This window comes from Chiloscyllium plagiosum, chromosome 7 (assembly GCF_004010195.1).
Source record: "Chiloscyllium plagiosum isolate BGI_BamShark_2017 chromosome 7, ASM401019v2, whole genome shotgun sequence".
Lineage (NCBI taxonomy): Eukaryota > Metazoa > Chordata > Chondrichthyes > Orectolobiformes > Hemiscylliidae > Chiloscyllium > Chiloscyllium plagiosum.
The window spans coordinates 1,024,286-1,050,229 of NC_057716.1; the positions used below are offsets into that span (position 1 = coordinate 1,024,286).

Here is a 25,944-nt window from a genome sequence, read left to right on the forward strand (position 1 = left end):
ACTGAAATCCATATAAATTACGTCTACCGTCCTGCCCTCATCAATCTTCCTTGTCAAAGAACTCTCACAAATTTGTGAGGCATGATCTCCCACGCACAAAGCCATGCTGACTATTCCTAATCAAACCCTGTCTTTCCAAATGCACATATTATCTTACCTCAGAATCTTCTGAAATAACTTATCTAGTACAGATGTTAGGCTTACTGTTCTATAGTTCCCAAGGTTTTCTTTGCAGCCTTTCTTGAACAAGAGCACAACAGGGATTGGTTCTGGGTCTTCTTTTGTTTGTCATTTTTATAAATTATTCGGATGAGAATATAGAAGGAATGGTTAGTAAGTTTGCGGAAGACACCAAAATTGGAGGCATAGAAAATCATTTTCACTGTCTACGAAGGGATCTTGATCAAAGTGAAGAGGCAGTTGTTCCCGGGAATATCTCTGGGACACCCGCACCAATCAACCCCACCGCCCCGTGACCCAACATTTCAACTACCCCTCCCACTCTGTGAGGACATGCTGGTCCTGGGGCGCCTCCACCACTGCTCCCTCACTACCCGACGTCTGGAGGAAGGACGCCTCATCTTCCGCCTCGGAACACTTCAACCCCAGGGCATCAATGTGGACTTCACCAGTTTCCTCATTTCCCCTCCCTCCACCTTACCTCAGTTCCCACCTTACCTCAGTTCCAACCTTCCAGCTCAGCACTGTCCTCATGACCTGTCCTATCTGCCAATCTCCCTTCCCACCTATCCGCTCCACCCTCCTCTCTGACCCATCACCTCCAACCCTACCCCCATTCACCTATTGTACTCTTTGCTACCTTCTCCTCAGCTCCACCACCCCCACCCCCCATTTATCTCTCCACCCTGGGGGCTTCCTACCTCTATTCCTGATGAAGGGCTTTTGCCCGAAATGTCGTTTTTCTTGCTCCTCAGATGCTGCCTGACCTCCTGTGCTCTTCCAGCACCACTCTGATCTAAACTCTGGTTTCCAGCATCTGCAGTCCTTACTTTTGCCTAGGCACTAGGAGTGCTCCTGTTGTGTATCCAGCGTGTTCTGTAAGTGAGTCAGGTCTTTGCCCTGCAGGTACTTTTGTGAGTCTGGACTGTGTCCAGTTAGCACTGATGGTGAGCCCATAGCGTGTCCATCAAGGACTGGGGTTGAACCCAGAGCACATCCATCAGATACTGAGAGTGAGCCTGGAGCACATTTGTTCTGATTGAGGGGGAAACCCAGAGAACATCTGGCAGGCACTGGAAGTTAACCTGGAGTGTGTCCATCAGAAGCTGTGACTCATAGATACTGGGAGTGAACCTGGAGTGTATCCATCATGTGTTGCGAGTGAGTTTGTGTACGGCAGTTATTGAGACTGGATCATGTCCACCAAGTGCACCCAGAGCATGTTGATCTGGTCTGGTAGTGAACCCAGAATGTGTCCCGCAATGACTGGCTTGATCTCTGAGTATGCCCAGCAAGGATCTAGCATGAGCCCAGGGTCCAACAGTTATTTGCAGTGAACCTGGAGCATTTCCACCAGGGGCTGGGAGTGAATGAAATGGGTTCAGCAGTGACTGGGGGTGAATGCCGAGTGTGTCTGTTGGGTAAAGGAGTGAGCTGCAGCACATCCGGCAGGTGGTGGGAATGGGCCAATAGCTTATACTTTGGGCACTGAGAGTGAGCTCCGAGAAACGTCCCAGAGATTCTCTGAGTGTACCCAGAGTATGCCTAGATTGAGTGTTGTGACTGAACCCAGAGCATATCTGTAAGGTGCTGCAAATGAATCCAGGTTATGTCTGTCAGGTGCTAGGAGTGGCCCACAATGGCTCTGGCACATAAAGGGAATGATCTCGGAGCATGCCCATCAGTGAGATGTCTGGTAGCTACTAGGAATGCACCTGGAGTCTGTTCATTGGGTGTTGGGAGTGAACTCAGAATGTATCCAGGACACGCTGGGAATAATCTTGGAATGTGTCCACCAAGATTGCAAGTGAGCATAGTGAGTCTCCGGCATATACTGGGAATGATCCCAGAGTTTGTCTAGCAGGTACCAGGAATGATCCTGAAGTGTGTCTGGTAGCGAGCTGGAGTTAGACACAATCTGGTTTATCAGGTGTCAGGGGTGAAGCTGGAGCACAACTGACAGGTTGTTGGAGCGATCCCAGAGCATGTCAAGCAGGGACTGGGTGAGAGCGTGTTGTGTGTCTACCAGTCACAAGGAGTGATCCCAGAGTGTGTCCAACATGTTTTGAGAGTGAGCGTGATCCTTGCTCAGCAGGTACTGGGCAAGATGCTAGAGTGTATCTGACATGTTCTGTGGATGATCCGAGACTGTATATGGCAGGAGTGGATGTGAGCCTGGAGTGTATCTGACGGGTACCAGCCAGGAGTGAACCCAGAGATTATCTGGCAGGCACTGAAAGTCCGCAATGTGTTTGTCATGGAGTCATAGAAAAGCACAGCATGGAAACAAACCCTTCGGTCCAAATCGTCCATGCCGACCAGATATCCTAACCCAGTCTCATCCCATGTGCCAGCACCCGGCCCATATCCCTCCAAACCCTTCATATTCATTTACCCATCCAGAAGTCTTATAAATGTTGCAATTGGATCAATCTCCACCACTTCCTCTGGCAGCTCATTCCATACACACACCACCCTCAGCGTGAAAAAGTTGCCCGTTAGGTCACTTTTATATCTTTCCCCTCTCACCCTAAACCTATGTCCTGTAGATCTGTACTCCCCCACCCAGGGAAAAGATTTTGTCTATTTATCCTATCCATGCCCCTCATGATTTTATAAACCTCCATAAAGTCATCCCTCAGCCTCCGTGCTCCAGGGAACACAGCCCCAGTCTTCTCAATCTCTCCCTATTGCTCAAATCCTCCAACCCTGGCAACACGCTTGTAAATCTTTTCTGAACCCTTTCAAGTTTCACAACATCCTCCTGATAGGAAGGAGAGAGAATTGCACATAATATTCCAAAAGTGGCTTAACCAATGTCCTGTACAGACACAACATGACCTCCCAGCTCCTATACTCACTGTTCTGATCAATAAAGGAAAGCATACCAAACGCCTTCTTCACTATCCTATCTATCTGCGACTCTACTTTCAAGGAGCTATGAACCTGCACTCCAAGGTCTCTTTGTTCAGCAACACTCTCTAGGACCTTACTATTAAATGTATAAGTCCTGCTAAGATTAATTTTCCCAAATTGCAGCCCTTCGCATTTATCTAAATTAAACTCCATCTGCCACTCCTCAACCCATTGGCTCATCTGATCAAGATCCCATTGTAATCTGAGGTAACCTTCTTCGCTATCCACTACACCTCCAATTTTGGTATCATCTGCAAACTTACTAACTATACCTCTTATGCTCACATCGAGATCATTTATATAAATGTGAAAAGTAGAGGACGCAGCACCGATTCTTGTGGCAGTCCACTGGTCACAGGCCTCCAGTCTGAAAAACAGCCTTCCACCACCACCTTCTGTCTTCTACCTTTGAGCCAGTTCTGTATCCATATGGCTAGTTCTCCATGCATTCTATGAGATCTAACCTTGCTAACCAGTCTCCCATGGGGAACCTTGTTGAACGCCTTACTGAGGTCCATATCGATCACGTCTACTGCTCTGCCCTCATCGATCCTCTTTGTTATTTCAAAAAACTCAATAAAGTTTGAGAGACATGATTTCCCATGCACAAAACCATATTGACCATCCCTAATTATTCCTTGCCTTTCCAAATACATGTCCATCCTGTCCCTCAGGATTCCCTCCAACAATTTGTCCACCACCAACTTCAGGCTCACTGGTCTACAGTTCCCTGGCTTGTCCTTACCACTTTTCTTAAATAGTGGCACCATGTTAGCCAACTTCCAGTCTTCCGGCATCTCACCTGAGGTAATCAATGATTTAAATAAACAGCAAGGGGCCCAACAATCACTTCCCTAGCTTCCCACAGAGTTCTAGGGAACAGTTAATCAGCATCCAGCACTTCTTCCTCTGTAATATGGACCATCTATTTCCCTACATTCTATATCTTACAAGTCCTTTTCTACAATAAAAACTGATACAAGTACTTATTTAGTATCTCCCCCATCTCCTGCAGCTCCCACACAAAGGCTGCCTTGCTGATCTTTGAGGGGTCCTGTTCTCTCCTTAGTTACCCTTTTGTCTTTAATGTATTTGTAAAAACCCTTTGGATTCTCCTTAACTCTATTTGCCAAAGCTATCTCATGTCCCCCTTTTTGCCCTCCTGGTTTCCCTCTTAAGTATACTCTATTGCCATTATATTCTTCTAAGGATTCGCTCGATCTATCCTACCTATACCTGACATATGCTTCCTTGTTTTTCTTAACTAAACTCTCAGTTTCTTTAGTTGTCCAGCATTCCCTATACCTATCAGCCTTTTCTTTCACCCTAACAGGAAAATATTGTCTTTGGATTCTCGTTTTCTCATTTCTGAAGACTTCCCATTTTCCAGCTGTCCCTTTAACTGCGAACATGTGCCCCCAATCAGTTTTTGAACGTTCCTGCCTAATACTGTCAAAATTAGCCTTTCTCCAATTTAGAACTTTCACTTTTAGATCTGGTCTATCCTTTTCCATCACTATTTTAAAACTAATAGAATTATGGTTGCTGGCCCCACTGACACCTCAGTCACCAGCTGTGCCTTATTTCCCAAGAGTTGGTCAAGTTTTGCACCTTCTCTAGTGGGTACGTCCACAGACTGAATCAGAAAATTTTATTGTTCACACTTAACAAATGCCTCTCCATCTAAACCCTTAACCCTATGGTAGTCTCAGTCTATATTTGGAAAGTTAAAATCCCCTACCGTAACCACCCTATTATACTTACAGATAACTGAGATCTCCTTAGAAATTACTCAATTTCCTGCTGACTATTAGGGGGTCTATAATACAATCCCAATAAGTTGATCATCCCTTTCTTATTTCTCAGTTCAACCTGGATGTATTTCTGGGAGTATCCTCCCCCAGTGCAACTGTAATGCTATCCCTTATCAAAAACACCACTTCCCCCTCCTCTCTTGCCTCCCTTTCTGTCCTTCCTATAGCATTTGTATCCTGGAACATTAAGCTGCAAGTCCTGTCCATCCCTGAGCCATGTTTCTGTAATTGCTATGATATCCCAGTCCCATATTACTAACTATGCCCTGAGTCCATTTGCCTTCCCTGTTAGGCCTCTTGCACTGAAATAAATGCAGTTTAATTTATCAGTCCTACCTTGTTCTCTGCTTTGTCCCTGCCTGCCCTGACTGTTTGACTTGCTTCTTTTCTCAACTGTAGCAGTGTGACTGGAACTTAGTGCAGAATTTTTTTTATTTCAAAAATATACTTTATTCATAAAATAATTTGGTCTGTACAGTTGGTCATGCCATACATACGTAAACATTTGCATACAGAGATCAGAATTTATCATTTATATATACAGGTCTGTACATTTATCAATCATATGTCCATATATTTAGCTGAGGCGTCAGCAGAGTCCAAAAGACTGCATGGGCCCCCTGTTCCTCTTAGGCAGGCAGATTTTACACAGTGGTCTTTTCCCACTGCGCCTTGGCGGCAGCTGCCCCAAGCTTCAGCGCATCCCTCAACACGTAGTCCTGGACCTTGGAATGTGTCAGTCGGGGTCAACTCCTTCAGCTGGAAGATCAACTGGTTTTGGACCGCCCAGAGAGCATCCTTCACCGAGTTGATGATCCTCCAGGCACATTTGATGTTCGTCTCGGTGTGCGTCCCGGGGAACAGACCGTAGAGCACAGAGTCCTGCGTCACGACGCTGCTCGGGACGAACCTCGACAATCGCCACTGCATTCCTCTCCAGGCTTCTTCTGCATAGGCACATTCCAGAACTTAGTTGCTGAATGCACAGGCAAGCACTGGGAGTTAGTGCAGATTGTGTCTGGCAGGTACTGGAGGAAGTGCAGTGTCTTTTTAGGCTCACTTCCTTACAGTAGCAGTGAGAACAATGATGATTACTATGTAGCAACAAACGAGAAACATAAGGGTCCACTAGTAGATAAAATTAAATGTTACGAACATTAGAAAGTGAAACTGAAGGCTCTATATCGAAATCATGTCGCATTTCTAACAAAACAGAAGAGTTGACAGCACAAAATTTTGTATAATCTCAGAGAATCATAGAATTTTTGCAGTACGTAAGGATACTCTCTGGCCTATCGAGTCCATGCCGGTCATCAGACATCCATCTATTTTAATCCTGTTGTCAAGTACTTGGACCGTAGCCTTGTATGTTAGGGCACTTAGTGTTCTTCTAAAGAGCTCTTAAATGTCTTGAGGGTTCCCACCTCTACCATCTTCTACCAGATGTCCACAGCCCCCCGGGAGAAGAAATGTTTCCTCAAAACTAATCTAAATCATATTACTTTAAAACTGTGTCTGTTTGTTATTGGTCCCTCTGTTATTTGTAGGAATCAAAGATTGTGAAGGAGGATAGAAAAGAATAGAGTTTAAGTCACAATCAGATCATCTATGACTTTAATTCAATAGCAGAACAGGCTCGAGAAGCTGAATGTTCTCCTCATAATACATAAAGGTATATGGACTAAGCAAGGAAGGGTGAAATCTGGCCTTGGAGAGAGCCTCTGTGTAGTGTATTTTCCAGCTGCTATGCTAGGATACTTTGGCTTCCCTTAGACCAGGCATAACAGCTGTAGGAGCTATAGCAAAATTTACAGCCATAGAATAGTCTTCTCCCATTAAATACAAGATGTAAATTTACCTAATGCCAGCATTTAAAATTGTTGATTTGCATAGTAAAGGTGCTTGGTTACCTGCGCAAGAAAGCAATCGATGAGACTTGTACCTTAAATTTATGTAGAAATAATAGTTGTGTTCGGTAATTCTTGAACTATTTAGCTGGTTTCACAACTTGAGAAAATGTTATTCATATAAGTTAATGAAATGAAATGATCCCAAAAATGCTGAAGGAGACTTTTCTTCATTCAGCTTTATTTCAAGCTGCAATCAATAGTAGTGCAAACTTATATACAACCACCTGATGAAAAAGCAATGCTTTGAAAGCTAGTGCCTCCATATAAACCTGTTGGACTATAAACTGGTGTTGTTTTTTAACTGTTTTTTAACTTTGTCCTCTCCAGTCCAACACCAGCACCTCCAAATCATGACTGATAAATACAGTTTTGACAGAATTATTTGGAACCTAAGATCACACTTCAATTTTTTAATTGCATTTATTAGCTAAAAGCAACAATATTTTGGCTCTAGAACGCTGTTTCAGTTGTTGATCTTATTTCACGTTTCCTTAAAATGTTCTTTAAATTGCAGACTTCTGTTTTTCTCTTTGCCTTTTAGAACATTTTCATGCTAGAAGTGTCTTGCTCTCTCCAAGTTTGACATTCAAATTGACTGCACAAATCTCTTCCCTCATGCCATTCATTCTCCCAAGGACTTTAACAGTTAACCTTTCTAATGTATCACTGACATGGCCATATTTACAACAAAAGACTTTCAGTTTCTCTATCCTGATTATACATGCTCCACTGACAGTTGTCTGAAATTTAATTTCTCTATGTAAAATTTATTTTGCTTTGCTGAGTTTTTGCTGAGTTAAGGATGCTCCTGCTATTTTACTCCTTTCTTCATTTTTTTTCTCATAGATTAACCACAAATGATTTTAGAATAGTCTTGCCTTTCCTTGCTACCTTTGTTTTCCAGTGGGACTGTCTGTGATATTCTTTATTCTTTCAGAATCACCCTCATTAGTTAATCTTTCACAGGTATTTTCAAGGAAACTGCAATCCATGCAACTATAGTTAATTTAATGGCCTATAAACTAAATTATGTCCCAAGTGAGGCAATCTAGTCTGCTGTATTTAATGTTGTTCATTCAGTTACTCATGTATTGGGGACAACAGATGAATTAGGTTCAACAGCAGAAATTGATGGGAAAACTCAGCAGGTCTGGCAGCATCTGTGGAGAGAAAACAAAGTTAACGTTTTGGGCCCTTTTCAGAACCAATTGGGTGATTTTTTTTGTCAATCATCTTTGTTCTGTTTTGAAGTGATTTCCATTTAGTTTTCCTTATCGACTCACCTCTTCAGATCTTACAAGGTGCTGGTGAGACCACACCTGGATTACTGTCATTTCATTGAAAGCAGTTCAGAGAAAATTCACTAGGTTGATCTTTAGCTCGGAAGGATTGTATTATAGGTAAGTGTTAACCAGGTTTGGACACTGGAGCTTTAAAGAATGAGAAGTGATCTTGTTGAAACATATAGGATTCTTAGGGTGCTTGACAGGGTAAATGCTAAGAGAATGTTTCCCCTCATGAGAGAGTCTAGGACAGGAGAATAAAGGAGTGCCAATTTACGACTGAGAGGAGGAGGAATTTCTTCTGAGGGTTGAGAGCCTTTAGAACTCATTACTACAGGGTGATGTTGAGGCAGAGTCCTTGTCTATATTTAAGGCTGAGATAGATTCTTGATCAATTAGAGAATCAGGAGATACAGGGAAAACACTGGAATGTGGACGTGAGGAATGTCAGATCAGCCATAATCCAATTGAATGGCGGAGCAGTTTCAAGGAGCTGAATGACCTCCTCCTGATCCTATTTCTTGTGGTCTTATCTCAGCATTTTGTTTTGATCTCCTAGATTGTATTTGTGAAGCTAAATGTAAATTTGGGGAACTGTCTTCAACCCTCTTTAAAAACTTCAAAATGTAGTTGACCTTCAGGGGTCTGTCATTAAAATTTCATCATTGTTCTTTATGTTCTGGAGCTATTTTATTGTATTTATCCTTCTCATATCTGCATACTCTCCCAAAGCTGCCCAATGTAAATATTCATCTTTCTTTTTTACATCTAGTTACAATCAATGGTTCCATTTGCTGTTTCTTTGTAATAGGAATTAACATTTCTGTGTTCCTCACCTTTGTGTTGGTTTGCCTGTATTTTGTTCGATTAGTCCTGCGTCGGTTTGGATGGAAATTTACAACTGAAACGTAAACTTGTCTTTGCTAATCCTTATTGAAGGTTTCAAAGCAGCTATGTAATTCCAGTATTACATATTTCCAAAATTTGGAATCCATTTGGAACTTGCTCAAATTCCTGTAGTCCCTTTGTTATATTTAAAGCTGCTCATCCTTTGTTATTAGATACGCTGTTGAAATGTCAGCACATGCCATTCTGCATTTTAAGAAGGTCAAAAGAGGAAATGCAGGGAATTACCAACCATAAGTCTAACAACTGTGGTGGAAGTCTGTAATCAAGGATGGGATAACTGAAAACCTTGAAATTTTCAGTTAATCAAGTAGAACCAGCATGGATTCAAGATAGGTAGGCTATACCTGACAAACCTCATTGAATTATTTGAAGAGGTGACTTGGAGTGGAATCTCTATGGATTTGTTTATCTGGACTTCAAGAAGGCATTTAATAAAGACCACATAAGACATTTAACTGAAATAGAAGCCATGGAATTGAAAGCAAATTACTGAAGACAGAAAGTAGGGATAATAGGTAGACACTCAAATTGGCAGATTTTGGACAGTGGTGTCCGACAAAGATCTGTGTTAAGGCCTTATTTATTTGCAACTTAGTCACGTATGCTGATGACGCAAAGTTAGGTGGCATTGTAGACAGTATAAATGACAGTATAAAATTCCAAAGGGATATTGATAGACAAAGTGAATGGGAAAAACTGTGGCAGATGGAGTTCAAAATAAGCAAGTATCAATTTTGGACCAAACAAGGATAGATTGAGGCATTTTGCAGATCGTATGAAATTAAATACATTGGATGTCCAAGGAAACTTGGGGATTCAGGAGCATAAATCCTTAAAATATCACAAATTTTATAAATTTATTATTGTAAAAGAGTAAAAAGTTTTCAATAAATATATGTCTAAACAAATCACAAGCAGGTGCAGAGAATAATCAAGAAAGCCAATGGAATTGCTGACCTTTATGTCTAAAGAACTGACATACAAGGATTCGGAAGTTATGCTGTAGTTACAAAATCCTGCTTAGACCCCACTTAGAGTACTGTGAGCAGATATAGACCACACCTTGGGAAAGGTATATCGGTCTTGGAGGGAAGATAATATACGTCTACAAGAATGGTAACTTAATTCCTGAAGTCAGATATGAAGAGAGATTATATAAATTAGGCTTGTTTTCTCTAGAATTGAAAAGGTTACAGAATGATCTGCCCAAAGTCGTCAGGATAATTTGGGGAAAAGAAAGGTTAGATTAACTATTGCTACTTGAGGATTCTAGGGCAAGGGGGCATAGACCAGAATTAGGTCCGGACATTCAGGAGAGATGTTAGGATGCACTTCTATACATAAAGGGTGGTAGATGTTTGGAACTCTTGTACAACTGGCGGAGGATGCAGCATCAATTATTGATTTTAGATCTGTGATTAATGAAATTTTGTTAGGCAGAAGTATTGAGGATTGTGGGCCAAAGGCAGGTTTATGGAGTTAAACCACAGATCAGCCACGATCCCATTGAAAGATGGAAGAAGCTTGAGGTGCTTAGTGGTCAACTGCTTTTCCTATGATTTGTTTATTTCCAAGTTGCTAGAGATATAAGAAATTGACTTGTGACGTTCTACACTAAGTGACTGATTTGGTTATACATAACAGCAGACTCCAGGGAGTTTATTCCTGCCAAAACTGACAGGGCTTACTTTGTTCTGATGCCTTTTTTTATTTATGCTGCTCTGCTTTACATCTTGATCGACTGACAATGTGGGAAGCACGTTTGATGTCTTGTCCTTTAGAGATGAATTAGTTCACCATAAAGTTGAGTTTTTAGACAAATCCTATTCAAAATTTAATCTGCTTTCATTTAAATGGAATAGAAATTTATTCTCACATATATTTGTCACCACACCACAATGCCTATATTGGCATCTCTAGATAATAAAAGATGCCCATGTTTCAGCATGGCATATCAGGATAGATTGGTAAGTTTTTAGGTAACTTTCATCATGCCTTAAACAAGAATAGTTAGAGTTTAAAAGCTGGAAGACATGAAACATAATAAATCTGAATGAATCCAGGACACTGTTACAGGATCTTGGAGAAATTGACTGGTACAAGAAGCAGCACCACTGTATCAACCAAAGGCAAATTTGGTAGGATATTATTGATAGATGAGGCGCTAGAGGCATGGTGCATGGAACGCTTTTGGGAGATTTCCAACCAGCCCAGCCCCATCTCCACAATCGAGTTCAGTGGCAGCTTTGCATGTCAACAGCTGAATGTCAAAATGGAAGAAACTTGCCAGATGAGAGGTCCAAAGAGCTATCAAGAACCAGAAGAACAGCAAAGACTCCTGGCAGCAATGAAGTAGCAGCAGAGCTATTGAAACATGGCAAGAACACTGTCACATAGAGCTTACAGACCAATTTAACAAGGTCTCGAAGACTTGTAGAGTAGTCATTGCCAAGTTATCAATGAGAGGGAACCTTAGCAACTGAAACAACTGGAGGGCCATAATTGGCTGTCAGTACCTGTCGGTCTTCAGCACAGTACTTCAAAGATTGAAATCAGAAGTTGACTGTACCCATCACAAAGAACAGGCAGGTTTCCAGGCTGGCAGATCATGCTGCAAGCAGATGAGGAACATCAAAGAGCAGAGCCAATTGTCAAATTGTTTGTTATCACCTTTATTGATTTCTAGAAGACTTTCTGTAGCATTCATCGGCAATCAGTCTGGTACATCACAATACAATGTGGCATCCTGAAGTGTATATTAGCATCTTCAAAGCTATATACCAGTTACTACAGTTGCTGCATCAAGATCAGCACAGGCACTGTGGATTCTTTAAACATCATCATAAGGGTATGGTACTGCTACATTTTCTCAACTTTTTCCTCTTGATTACTGATTTCATAATGAGAAAGATGGTGGGTGCAGACTTCGACATCCTGTTGCAACACAGCAAGTTGATGATTTCTCTCTGCTGGACCAAGCATTGCATACACTCCAAGCTGTGACCATTAGTCTTGAGAATATTGATATTTAGGTTGGTGTATGCATTAGTGTAAGAAGGCTAAGACAGTGATGACTAAGCAATAAGACTCCCTACCCCAATCAGCACTGAATAACAGAATACCGAGGATGTTGACCATTTCCCATGAAATAGAGATTCACACACAAAGTGGTGAAGCAATATCAGCCCTCCAGTTCCTTCATGTAGTTGAGGTAGCCAATGTCATGATCAGCCATGAAGCTATGACGCTCTATGTCCATTGTGGTACCAGCTGCAATCTGTGCCAGCAAGACATAGAAGAAAATGACAAAGATATCATGTATGCTGGACATCTTTCATCATTGTTGACTGTGTAAGATCTTCATCATCAATTGGGGAGATAACATCACCAACCTAGTACCAAGACAACTGAAACAGGCATGACACATTTTTGTTTCCTGAATGTACTCCTGACCAGAGTGGCAGTAGCATGGATGCCATCAATGGAAAAAGAAGATAGGGCCCTAAGGAAGATCTGGCGAAGTACCTTCAAGAGCAGGACAGCACCTGATCTGGAGCAAAATAAATTGAAAGGAGCCAGGGCTAGTGGTGGACTCTTGTTGCCCATTGACTTGCACAGGTCCACAGGAGCTAAATAACTTCTTGTAACAAAGTAATTGTGATTATATCTTTCACTTTAAGTGATTCCTCAAATATAACTTCTCTAATTGCTTTAAGTTTTTGATTTAACAAGAATTATTGTATTGACAGAAATAGCTGTCATGTCTTTCTGCAGTGCAGCTTACATACTGTGGGAAAAATAATCTAAAGAATCTTCCCGTAAGTAACCTGCCTGCATTGTCTGTATTGCATGGGTTATAAAGTGTAAGAATTTTTTTTTTAAATTCCTATTTAAAATAACAGTTTTCATTCCTATAACAGCATTTCACCTGTCCCTGGGTAAAAAGGATCTTATAGTTTTGTATTTAATTATTCTTTCCAAACACAGTGCACCAATAAAAAAAAACAATCTAATAGTCTTGAATAATGCTTTGGTGATATTTAGGACAAGCTTGGTCCTCTGAATTTCTATGCTCATAGACCATTCCTGGTAACCTCCCTTCCTACCCTCGACTCCCTTTCTAGCCTCTTCACCCTCCCTTCCACTCCTCCCTGCTACCAACCGCATTCATTCCTCCCATTCTCAAACCAGTTCGTACTCTTTGCCTGTCTTCACTTATCCCCACCTCACCCCCACCCCGCCCCTGCCACCCCCTCTATCTGCAGCTCCCCCTACACTAACCGGCTCCCCCCCACCCACCCACCCCAGTCCTGAAGAAGGGTTACACCCGAAACGTCGACTTCTCCACCAACTGATGCTACGTGGCTTGCTGTGGTCTTCTAGCCTCTTGCCTGTCTACCATGGATCATTCCTAGCTGCTATTGGTTGACAAATTATTCTAAAACAAACTTCACTGATCTAAAGTGGATGATCTAACACTTTGCACATTAAGCTGCAACTCAGATGTTTAACAGATCCCTATTCTGACATGGGTGAAATAGTTTTATTTTAATTTACTCTAATTATTTTCAGCATATTCAGAGAAGAGTTTGGGCGGCACGGTGGCACAGTGGTTAGCACTGCTGCCTCACAGCGCCAGAGATCCGGGTTCAATTCCCGACTCAGGCGACTGACTGTGTGGAGTTTGCACATTCTCCCCGTGTCTGCGTGGGTTTCCTCCGGGTGCTCCGGTTTCCTCCCACAGTCCAAAGATGTGCAGGTCAGGTGAATTGGCCCTGCCAAATTGCCCGTAGTGTTAGGTAAGGGGTAAATGTAGGGGTATGGGTGGGTTGCGCTTCGGCGGGCCGGTGTGGACTTGTTGGGCCGAAGGGCCTGTTTCCACACTGTAACTAATCTAATCTAATCTAATCTAATCTTTATGAGTTGCAATTTGTATTTGCACATTTTCAATTTAAAAACACCATGCATAATCTGTTCAAAAACTGAATATTTCATAAAATAAATCTTTGCACTGTTTACTGATTTGAAGTAATAATATCTGATGGTAGGTAAAAAAGAATTGATGGTGTGTCAGCACCATTAAATATTTTAAAATATGTTTTGCAAGTGAAAAATTATAGCTTTGGTCGAAGAAGCAGAAAGGGAAAGTTATGTATCCACTTAGCCAAAATTTACAGTAGTTATAATTAGTTATGGTATGAATTCTCAGAACTAGAATTGATGCTGGAAGTGAGGTCTGTTGTGAACAATCATACAGAGAAACAAGGTAGTAATATGGAAATAAATGAGCAGCATCAAGTAGATAACATACTTGGAGGAGGAGGTGTTATGATCATGTGGTTGACATTTATTATGTCCTTGTCATTTAAAGATCTAGACTGTGAAATGCATGTTCAAAGAAGGTTTACGCCAGATTACAAGTTACTTGTTCAGACTTTTAAGGGAGGTACCAAATAGGGAGAAAATATTTGTTTTTAAAAGCAGTTAAATAGTTTCAGTAACCCAGTAACAACTTAGAAACATACAACACAGAATGAGGCCATTAAGATTACTGTTGGTGCTGGTTAGATGAAGGAGTTATCCATATGGTCCCATTTCTCTTTCTTCTTGGCCATACATTTTTTTAAATTCCTTTTTGAATGTATGTCCAATTCTCTTGAAAGTTGCTATTAAATCTGCTTGCACTACCAGTGTATTCCAAATCACACCTTATGTGAAAAATATTTCTCCTTGTATTGCCTTTGCTTTTTTTTTGTTAGTTTTAAACCTGTATCATCCAGTTTTTCCTCCTGCCACTGCTACCAATTATGGGAAAAAAACACTCATTTATAATGTTTGTCACTCCATAACTGAGGAGGGATTGTAGTTTATTGATACACTTTAGATAATTGCAGCATGTAAATGTGTATTTATGCCTCTATTGTCTGTATCTTGCTCTAAATTCCTTCTAGTCTATGACTAGAGACCATTGGTAAGCAGAGTATATTTTTTGTTCATACATGATTTATTCTGCTAACAGCAATGAATGGCAAACAAAACTACTGCCAATCTGATGCAAAAAAGAGAATAATAAATTCTCCAACAACCATTGTAATGTAGCTGTATGGTGAGCTGTGGATTGCAGTAGGTGCCATATATCAAAACATCTTTATGATACAAGTATTTGTGGAAATAAAGTTTTGGTATAAAATGTGTTTAGAACAACTATGACGTAGGTTTTGTCCATTTTCTATTGAGAATTGGAACAAGCCTGTATTTTCTTTTAAGCAATATATCTTGTTACAGGCTTGAATTGGTTAAGTGAAACTATCATGCAACAGTTACCACCGGACACCATTCGACTTCTTTCAAGCTCTCAAACAATTTCCTCTGTTGTTAGTGTAGTGAAGGAACTTGTGGAAAATGCCTTGGATGCTAATGCAACAAGCATTGAAGTCAAATTAGTAAGTAACATTATTTTTATTTTCTAAATCAAGACTCATTCTAGCTCCACAATAATCATGTTCTATGTGGTTTGGAATTGAAAGTGATTGAAAAATGCTGATCCAAATCATTTGATCTACTGTTATTTGAAAAATATTTATGATTGGTAGGAATTGCACCAATATATTTAATAGGTTATCAGTAATGAATGCATTACCCTGAATTTGGAGATCATTGACAAATTTATGGAGAAGTCCATTCCTGTAGGTTAAAATAACTGAAAATTCTAATATTTGATTGTTAGCTTTATTAGAGAAGATTCACTGAAAATGTTATCTCCATTTTCAATTGGGGAAATTTCTAAAAATTGGAAATACTTATTGTTGACATACGTTGAAAACCTGTTGTTGAATTTGGGTTTTAATTAGTTACCAGCACGACTCCACTTGTAAGAAATTTGCAAATTTTACTTTGGTAGGTTCGATATACACTCAATTAACTTCAGTACTTCAATGTCATCTGCACAATCCTTCACATTGGTATGTGACACCAGTGAAAGCAAAATTCTCACAGGTATCATGTGAGTTTGATAATTTCATACAATGACAGTCCATATCCTTTCAACATCCTATCATTCAACAAATTAAATATCCTAATATTCAATAGTTTGCATTAAAATATTATAATAAATGAATATGTCTTGTGAGCTGAATCTTTGATCCACAAATGTGAGAATTATGGTCTTTTAGCCTTTTTGCACAATCGAAAATTTATCTTACAACTTCAGAGCATCAGATTTTTATCTTGCTGAACCAGTTATCATCACACAGTATGGGTTGCCATACTACTGCTCTCAACCCTATTGTTTTTAGGATTTTCTGCATGGTGCACCATAATTGCAGCTTGGAGCCATGTTTCCCTTGTCCATTAGATGATGGAGTCTTGAAACTCAGCTATCCATTAAGCATGCTAATTCCTGGGTAGGATAAAGAACAAATTGTGGGAATTTCACAAAAAAATTGTATAAATTTGTCATGTGCTCAGGCTAATCAAGCACATTGGAATTCTTCAATTTGCAAATTTGAACTATCTATCCCCTCTGATTCCTAGATAATCCCCAAGTAAAGTAAAAGTACGAATATGCATGAAGCAAACTTCTTCAATTAGTTGAATAGTCTCAAAGAACATAGACGTTTTGTCACCTCTATTATTCAGTAGTTCTGTCCACTAAACATTTATCCATCACCTTAGTAAAATGTATTTCATTTTCTGCTTTCATTGTTCCTGCAATGGACTATTGCAAACACTTATTGCCCTCTGTCTCCCAAATACACAAAAATGCAAAATGGGATATATGTGCTGAACGTTATGATTCTAGTTGATTCATTGTATTGAATCTTCACAAGATGCATTCTGCTTGCAATGTAAAAAAAATCAACTATTTATTCAGTAAGCTGTTTGATTAATTATTATTTTATAACTTGGTCTATTGATGCATTTTAAGGTTCTTTTGCATGTATTCACAATGCAGTTAATTTCAGGTTATAATGAAACTAAAAGAACCTTTTTTTTACAATTTCTTCATATATGAATCAGGAAAATAGTGGGCTTGATAGGATAGAAGTACGGGACAATGGTGATGGAATCAAATCTGTTGACACACCTGTCATGGGAATCAAACACTACACATCTAAGATTAGTCATCATGAGGACTTGGAAGCCCTAGAAACATATGGATTTCGTGGTGAAGCATTGGGTTCTATCTGTTCTGTGGCTGAGGTAAGAGATTGTTTGTTAATTTGACAATCATTATTAAGGATGTTGTATTTACATATTTGTCCAAATGCCTTTTAAATGTTGTTAATGTACCCCCCTCAATCGCTACTGCTGGCAGGTTCATTCCATATGCGTATCACCCATATATGTTAAAAAGTTACCTTTCAGGTTTCCTTTTATTTTTTCCCCTTTAGCCTTAAACTGATGCCATCTAGTCCTCGATTCCCCAACCGTGGGAAAAAGACTGAGTGCACTCACCTTATTGATGCCTCTCGTGATCTTACCACTTCTATAAGGTTCCCCCGCTCCCACCCCCCCCCACACACCCGCTCAGTCTCCTATGCTCTAAAGAAAACAGTTCTAGTTTGTCCAACCTCTCCATGTAACTCAGACCCTTGAGTCCAGGCAACATCCTTGTAAACCTTTTGTGCATTCTTTTCATTTTAATAACATCCTTCCTATAGCAAGGTGACCAAAACTGAACACAATACCCCAAGTGCGACCTCGCCGACGTCCTGTACAATTGCAACATAACTTCCCAACTTCTATACTCAATGCCTTGACTGATGAAGGCCAGTGTTTCAAAGCCTTCTTCACTGTCCTGCCTACCTGTAACTCCACTTTCAGAGAACTATGCACCTGAACTCCAAGGTCCTTCTGTTCCACTACACTCCTTAAGGCTCTACCATTCACAATGAAATCCCTACCTTGACTTGACTTTCCAAAATTCAAGACCTCATACTTATCTATATTAAACATTTTGCCATTTCTGGGACTACTTCCCCAGCTGACCAGGGTCCTGCCGCAATGTCTGACAACCTTCCTCACTGTCCACGGTACCTTCTATTTTAGTTTCATCTGTAAACTTAGTAATCATGCCTTGAACCTCCTGATCCAAATCATTGATATTGATACCAAACTGCATTGGGCCCAGCACTGACCCCGAGGCACTCCACTAGGTACAGGCCTCCATTCCAACAAGCATCCTACCACTAGTACCCTCTGCTTCTTACCATCAAGCCAATTGTGTATCCAGTTTGCCACCTCCCCTTGGATTCCATACGATCTAACTTACAGAGCAGCCTACCATGTGGAACCTTATCAAAGGCCTTACTGAAATCCATATGGATTATGTCTACCGCCATGCCCTCATCAACCTTCCTTGTCACTTCATCAAAGAACTCTAACAAATTTGTGAGGCACGATCTTACACGCACAAAGCCATGCTGACTATTCTTAATCAAACCTTATCTTTCCAAATGCATATCTCAGAATCTTCTCAAGTAATTTACCTAGTACAGTTGTTAGGCTTACTGGTCTATAGTTGCCAGGTTTTTTTTTGCAGCCCTTCTTGAACAAAGGCACAGCATTCATTGTCCCCAGTCTTCCAGGACCTCACCCATGGCTAATGATGATGGAGAAGTATCAGGCAAAGCCCTCGCAATTTCTTCTGTAACCTCTTGCAGTGTTCTTGGATATATCTGGTCAGGACCAGGAGATTCATCCACCTTCATACATCCAGCATCTCTACTGTGATATGAACTGTCCCCAAGATATTACCACTAATATCCCCAAGTTCCTAAGTCTTCATGTCTTTTTCCACGGTAAACACAGAGGAGAAATATTCATTGAGGACCTTGCCCATCTCCTGCGGCTCTACACATATGTTCACTTTGGTCTTCGAGTGGTCCTATTCTCTCTCTAGTTATTTTTCTTTAAATATACTTAGAGAACCTCTTGCGATTCAGCCTAATCTTCTCAGCCAAGGCTATTTTGTGCTGTCTTTTCACCCTCCTGATTTCCTTCTTCAGTAAACTCCTGTATCCCCTATACACCTCCAGGAATTCCTTTGATCCCAGCTGCCTGTACCTGTGCTATACATCCTTTTTTCTGGTCAAAGCCTCAGTGTCTCGTGTCATCCAGAGTTCCCCATTCTTGTCAACCTTGGCTTTCACTGTCATAGGACTATATAGACTTTGAGCTTGAGCTGCCTCACTTTTAAAGGCTTCCCACTTTCTGGAGGTACCTTTGCCTGTGAACAAACTACTCCAATGAACCCTTGCAAGCTCCTGTCTTATTCCATCACAATTCACCTTGCTCCAATGTAGAACTTGAACCTGTGGACCAGTTTTGTCCCTCTCCATAACTATTTTAAATTAATAGAACTATGGTCACTGGTCCCAAGGTGCTCCACACTGTCGCTTCTGTCACCTGTCCTGCCTATTTCCCAAGAATAGGTTGGGTTTTGCCCCTTCCTGAGTAGGACCCTCGATTTACTGCTTCAGGAAACTTTCCTGAATGCACTTAACAAATTCCACCCCATTTAAGCCCTTAGTACTCTGGCAGCCCCAATCTATGTTAAGAAAATTAAAATCCCCTATTATGACTCAATTACTCCTGCAAGTTTCCCCAATCTCCCATATTTGTTCCTCTAATTCCCATTGACTATTTTGAGGGCCTATGGAGGGCCTACAGCTAAGTAATGTCTCCATCCCCTTCTTATTTCTTAGCTCCACCCATAAAGCCTCACTGGTTGATTCTTCAGTTATTTCATCTCTGATTACTGCTGTGATGCTCGCCTTGATCAAAAATGCCACAACCTCTGTGCCACCTAAAGCATCTGTACCCTGGTACATTAAATTGCCAGTCCTGTTCTTCCCTTAGCCATGTTCCTGTAATGACAATAATATCGCAGTCCCATGTACCTATCCATGCCCTGCGTTCATCGGTCTTACCCGTCAGCCCTCTTGCATTGAAACAGATGCAGTTTAACACAATGGGCATTCCTTGCTACTGGTCATGTTCCAGCCTGACCTATCTCTTCACTTTACTATTTCTGATTACTGTATCTCCTTCCAGCCTCGGACTTGCCTCCCTGCTGATGAGGGTTCCATTCCCCTGCCAATCTAGTTTAAACCTTCCCTTGCAGCAATAGCAAACCTGGCCACCAAGATATTGGTCCCCCTCCAGTTCAGATGTAACCCGTCCTTCGTGAACAGGTCACCTTTACCCCAGAAAAGATCTAACAATCTGAATCCCTGCTCCCTGCACCAATTCTTTATCCATGCATTCACCTGCCATATCCTCCTGTTCTTACCGTCACTAGCACGTGGCATTGGAAGTAATCCAGAGATTACCACCGACAGGGTCCTCGTTTTAACATTTTTCCGAGCTCTCTATAATCACTCCACAGGACCTCATCTCTATTTTTACCTATGTTATTTGTGCCAACGTGCACAATGACCTCTAGTTGCTCACCCTCCCCCTTGAGAATGTTCTGTAGCCACTCCAAGATATCCTGGACCCTGGCACCCGAAAGGCAGCACATCATCCTGGATTCCCGTTTGAGGCCACAGAATTTCCTGTTTGCCCCCCTAACTATTGAGTGTCCTCTCACTGTTTAACTTTACCTTTTCCTGCTGTGCCCCAGAGCTGTAGTACCACCAACCTGGCTGCTGCTGTGTTCCCCTGAATGGTGATCCCCCCCCCAACAGTATCCAAACTGTTTTCGAGAGGATTGGCCTAAGGGGATTCCTGCACTCTCTACCTACTCCTTTTGCCTTTCCTGGTGATCAGACAGCTACTCTTTGCCTGCACCTTAGTGCCTACCTCACTAAAACTTGTATCTATGAAGAGGTCAGCATCTCGGATAATCCTGAGTGCATCCAGCCCCCTAACACGGTCTCCCAGGAGCTGCAGCTGGATGCACTTACTGCAGGTGTAGTTATCAGAGAAAATAAAAGTCTCCTTGAGCTCCCACATTCTGCAGGAGGGATATGCGACTGCCCTAATTGCCATCTCATCTGCTGTAAGACTTAATATATTACAGGCAGTTTCCCTGTGATACACTTAACTGAGAGTTGAAGAATAAGAATGTAGAAGTATATCAGAAATAAGAGCAAGAGTAAACTCCTGCCTGCTCTGTAATTCAATGCAAACATCACTGTTTCAGCTCCACTATCTCATTTAATCTCTCATTACTTGATTCCCCAGTAGACCAAAAATCTATTGATCTCAGCCTGCTGTGCTCTTCCAGCACCACTGATCCAGAATCTGGTTTCCAGCATCTGCAGTCATTGTTTTTACCTCTATATTCAAACAGCCTAGCATTCACTCTGGGGAGTAGAGACTTGCAAACATTCACAATTCTCTGAAGAAATTTCTCCTCTCTGTTTTAAATCCTTATCCTGAGATTGTGCCCTGATGTTCTGGATTCCATGGTGAGGAGAGACAATTTACCCTGTCAAGTCCCTTTCAGAATTTTATTAAAATTTACATTTTAACCTCAAGAGAATGTAACACAGTTTAGTCAGCCTATCATTATAGGACGACCCTCTCATCCCAATCGAGTTAACCTTTCCTGCACTGCCTCTTACTTTCTTCCCCAAGCCCATTACTGCATATATATTGTAAAATTTCAGTTAGCAGCACTTTTGCTGCAGGGGGAATACTTAGTACATCCTCCTCTGGAAAATGAAGAGGCCAAAATGATCAATTCTACATTTTGAATTGTTTCTGCCATATTAAAGGATATGTGTATATTACCTGTGATTTCCCAGCATTTGTTCCTGATTTTAGGCAGGCTACTTGGGGAGCTCACTGAATCGGTTCTTGCATATTCACAAATAGTCCTTTACAGGACTGGGGAAGGGATTAAAGAAATCTAGAACAGTACTGCATGGAAAGAGACTGTTGGTCCCATCATGTCTTGGCAGGCTGTTATAAAGGACCATTGAGCATACAAATTAAGAGCAGAAGTTGGCCATTCTGCCCTTCAGACCTGCTCCACTGAACTATTTGTATTCTGAGTCCCATGTTCCCATCTATCCTGATAACCCATCTCCCCCTTAATATTTTTAAAGACACCACTTCTACCACCTCCTTAGGTACATGCATTCAAAAGTTGTACAAATCCTCAAGGGAAACAATTCGCCTCATCTCTATTCTAAAGGGGCATCCCGTATTTTTAAAAGTGACTTGACTCTAGATTGATCCACAAGAGTAAACATAATTTCCACTTTGTGAAGATCATTTAAGATCTTATATACTTCACACAACTTCTAAAGTCCATTGGGAACAAGCTTGATCTGTCTTTCCAACATTTCCTCCTAAGATAACCGACATAATCCAAGTATCAATGTAGTAATCCTCCCCTGAACCATCTCCAAAGTATTTGTGTCCTTCCTTAAAGAAAGATGCCAAAGGCGCACATAGTATTTGAGGTATGATGATACCATAATTGAAGTGTTGCAACCTTGTTTTTATACAAAACAAAGAACTGTGAATGCTGGAAATCTGAAACAAAAACAGAAATTGCTGGAGAAGCTCAGCAGTTCTGGCAGCATCCATGGAGGGAAAGCAGAGTTAATGTTTCAGGTCCCGTGACTGTTCTTCTGAACACAATTTGGAGCCTTATTTTTATGTTTGATTCTTTTTGTGATAAAGAAAAGCATTCCAATAGTTTTAAATTCTTGTGCCCACAAACCAACCTTTTGTGACTCATGCACTAGAACATCTAGGTCTTTCCTGAACCTTGGACTCTGTACTCATTCTCTACTTAAATAATACTGTTTATTTTTAATTCTTCCTGCCAAAATGATCAATTCTACATTTTTCCACACATTACTCCATGTGTCAGGGTTTTGCCCACTGCTTCCTTGTTATGTTACCTTTGATCCCCTCAGCTAAATCATTGCTATAAATTGTAAAACGTTGAAGACTCAATACAGACCTGTCCGAAATGTCAATTTTCCTGCTCCTCGGATGTTGCCTGACCTGCTGTGCTTTTCCAGCACCATTCTAACCTTGGCTCTGATCTCGAGCATCTGCAGTCCACATTTTCGTCTGGTTGGACCAAAGAGTCTGTTTCCATGCTGCATGACTCTGACTGTATAATATGATTCTTTTTCTGTTTATATGCAGATTAAAATCACACATAATTGTTGCTGTCTCTTTATCATAAACACCCAAAATTTCTTGTTGTGTACTTCTTGCTCCATCATAGTTGCCTGTAGATCATTTCCACTAGTGACTTCTTTCCCCTACTACCCCTGATCTCCATCCAAACTGATTGCATATCATTATCTACTAAACCAGGATCATCTCTAACTATTGCACCAGTGGGGTTATGAAAAAGGTTCTTGCAAACAGGATTAGGGAGAATCCTGAGGTATTTTATAAATACATTAAAGTGGTTAGCCAGGGAAAAAGGTAGGGCCATTAGGGACCAAGGGGGCAACATGTGTGTGAAGCTGCAGGATATTGGAAGGCAGTTGAATGAATACTTATCATCAGTCTTCACTCTGGACAAGGGAAAAATAGGTACAGAATTCAGGAAAAAGGGACTGTGAAGAACTTGCACAGTTTGACATAGGAAATGGAGAAGTATTGGCGGCTTTGTCAGGTTTAAAAATAGACAAGGCTCCTGGCCTAGATGAATTAAATCCCAGACTGCTATGGGAAGCAGAAACTGGCTTAGTAATAGGATGCAAAGTGTAATAGAAGGCTGTTTTAATGACTGGAGGCCAGTGTCCATTGGTGTACCCCAAGGATCAGTACTGGGACTCTTATTAATTGAAATATGGGGGGAATGTTAAGCAAATTTGCAGATAATACCAAGCTTGGTAGACTGTTAATAGCAAAGAATATAGTTGTAGCTTACAAGAAGATATAGATGGGTTGGTCGGATAGGCAGACCACTGGCAGATCGTATTTAATCTTAATAAGTGTAATGTGATGCACTGTTGGAGGAGAAACACGATGAGGGAGTATTTAATGAATGGCAGGACACTTGGTTGTTTCGAGGAACAGAGGGAGCTTGGGGTAATTATTCACAGATCCCTAAAGTTGTCAGAGTACCTGACTAGCATAGTTGTTTTCATCAGTCATGCCATAGAGTATAAGAAGGAGGAGGTAATGTTGGAGTTGTACAGAGAGCATTGGTCAGGCTGCAACTGGGGTATTGTATGCAGTTCTGGTCACATCACTGCAGGAAGGATATGATAGACTAGAAGGGGTACAGAGGAGGTTCAACAGGATGTTGCCTGAGATGGAGAAATTGAGCTGTAAGCAGAGATTAGATAGCCTTGGATTGTGTTCTTTAGGGGGGACATGATTGAGGAGTATAAGATTAAAAGAGTATGGACAGGGTGGATAGAGAGCAGCTGTTTCCTGTGGTTCAGGGTCAATTATGAGAGGGCATAATTTTAGGATGGGTGCAGGAGGTTAAGAGGGGATTTGGGAAAAAAAAGTTTCACTCAGTGGGTGATGAGAATCTGGAATGCACAGCCTGAGAAGGTAGCGGAGGCTGAAAACCTTATGACCTTTAAGAAATATTTGGATGAGTACTTCAAATATCATAACATTCAAGGATATGGGGCAAGTGCAGGAAATTGGGATTAGCGCACTTTTAGTGATAGTTATGTCGGTGCAGACTCAATGGACCAAAGGGTCTTTACTATGCTGTGTGAATCTATGAATACTATCTCAGGCGTGTTGCCCCACTTCTTTTACCTAACTTCCTATTCTTGAATGTCCTGTACTCCTCAATATTCAAAACCAACCCTTGTCATCCTGCAGCTATGTCTCTATAAAGACTTTCAGAGCACATTTATTCATTTCAAAGTGCACGATCGATTCATTTACTTTTTAACGGATGCTACACTAATTCAGAATCAGAAGTTTTTTGTTATGTTTGGTAACATCTAGTTTTAGCAGCAGATTTCTTTTTTCCTCTCCATCTCGTCCTGCCGTTCCCTGACTCTCATTTTCCATGTTAGTATTTCACTCTCCTCCCTCAACTCTCTCCCTTGATTTATTACATTTACCCAAGCTTAATCCCTCAGCACCTCACACTTCACCAACCAAATTGTTAAGATTAAAGAAAACTCTGTTTCTTTAGATATACAGCATCTGAGAACTGGAGTCCCAGCAGAGATTAAGATTAAGATCATCCCAGCAGTCTAGATCACACGTTTCTCAGTACTCAAATTAGAGCTCCATGAACTTTCCATTTCTCTAATATTATTATCCTATCCCAACTTGCATGTGTCTCAGTGAGTAATTCGGGTGGTTATTCCTTTTAAATTTAGCTTTCTAATTTAATGCCTAACTTCTCCATATTCCCTCACCAGAACCTTTTACCTAGTTCTACCTATGTAGTTGGAACCAACATGGACAGTGATGACTGGATTTTACTCAGTCCCATGACAAATTCTTCTCTCGTCAAAAAGAAATATCCTAAATCCTGACAACGTACAAACAGCACAGCCATCTGACTATCACTCTTTGCTGCAGAGACCACTGCCAATCCCCTTCACTATACCGTTCCCTTACTATCACTGTCTTCTTTCTTTACAAAACCACCACCCCGCCCTGCTGCTGCCGCTGCTGCACCACCATACTCTCTTGAATAGCTTCCCTTACAAATGTTTAGATTAGATTACAGATTACATTACAGTGTGGAAACAGGCCCTTCGGCCCAACAAGTCCACACCGACCCGCCGAAGCGAAACCCACCCATACCCCTACATTTACCCCTTACCTAACACTACGGGCAATTTAGCATGGCCAATTCACCTGACCCTGACATCTTTTGGACTGTGGGAGGAAACCGGAGCACCCGGAGGAAACCCACGCAGACACGGGGAGAACGTGCAAACTCCACACAGTCAGTCGCCTGAGGCGGGAATTGAACCCGGGTCTCAGGCACTGTGAGGCAGCAGTGCTAACCAC

The 25,944-nt window shown here is 41.2% G+C and overlaps 1 protein-coding gene across 3 annotated transcripts in view; it reads left to right on the plus strand.

Moving 5' to 3' along the window:
- pms1 (PMS1 homolog 1, mismatch repair system component) overlaps positions 1 to 25,944 on the plus strand; it is a 113,717-nt gene that overhangs the window by 2,836 nt on the left and 84,937 nt on the right. For all 3 annotated transcript variants that reach the window (XM_043692840.1, XM_043692842.1, XM_043692841.1), the window contains exons 2-3: positions 15,298 to 15,455; positions 17,032 to 17,214. In XM_043692840.1, the coding sequence (XP_043548775.1) occupies positions 15,324 to 15,455; positions 17,032 to 17,214 (315 nt within the window). In that variant the 5' untranslated portion in view covers positions 15,298 to 15,323. The remainder of the gene's footprint in view (positions 1 to 15,297; positions 15,456 to 17,031; positions 17,215 to 25,944) is intronic.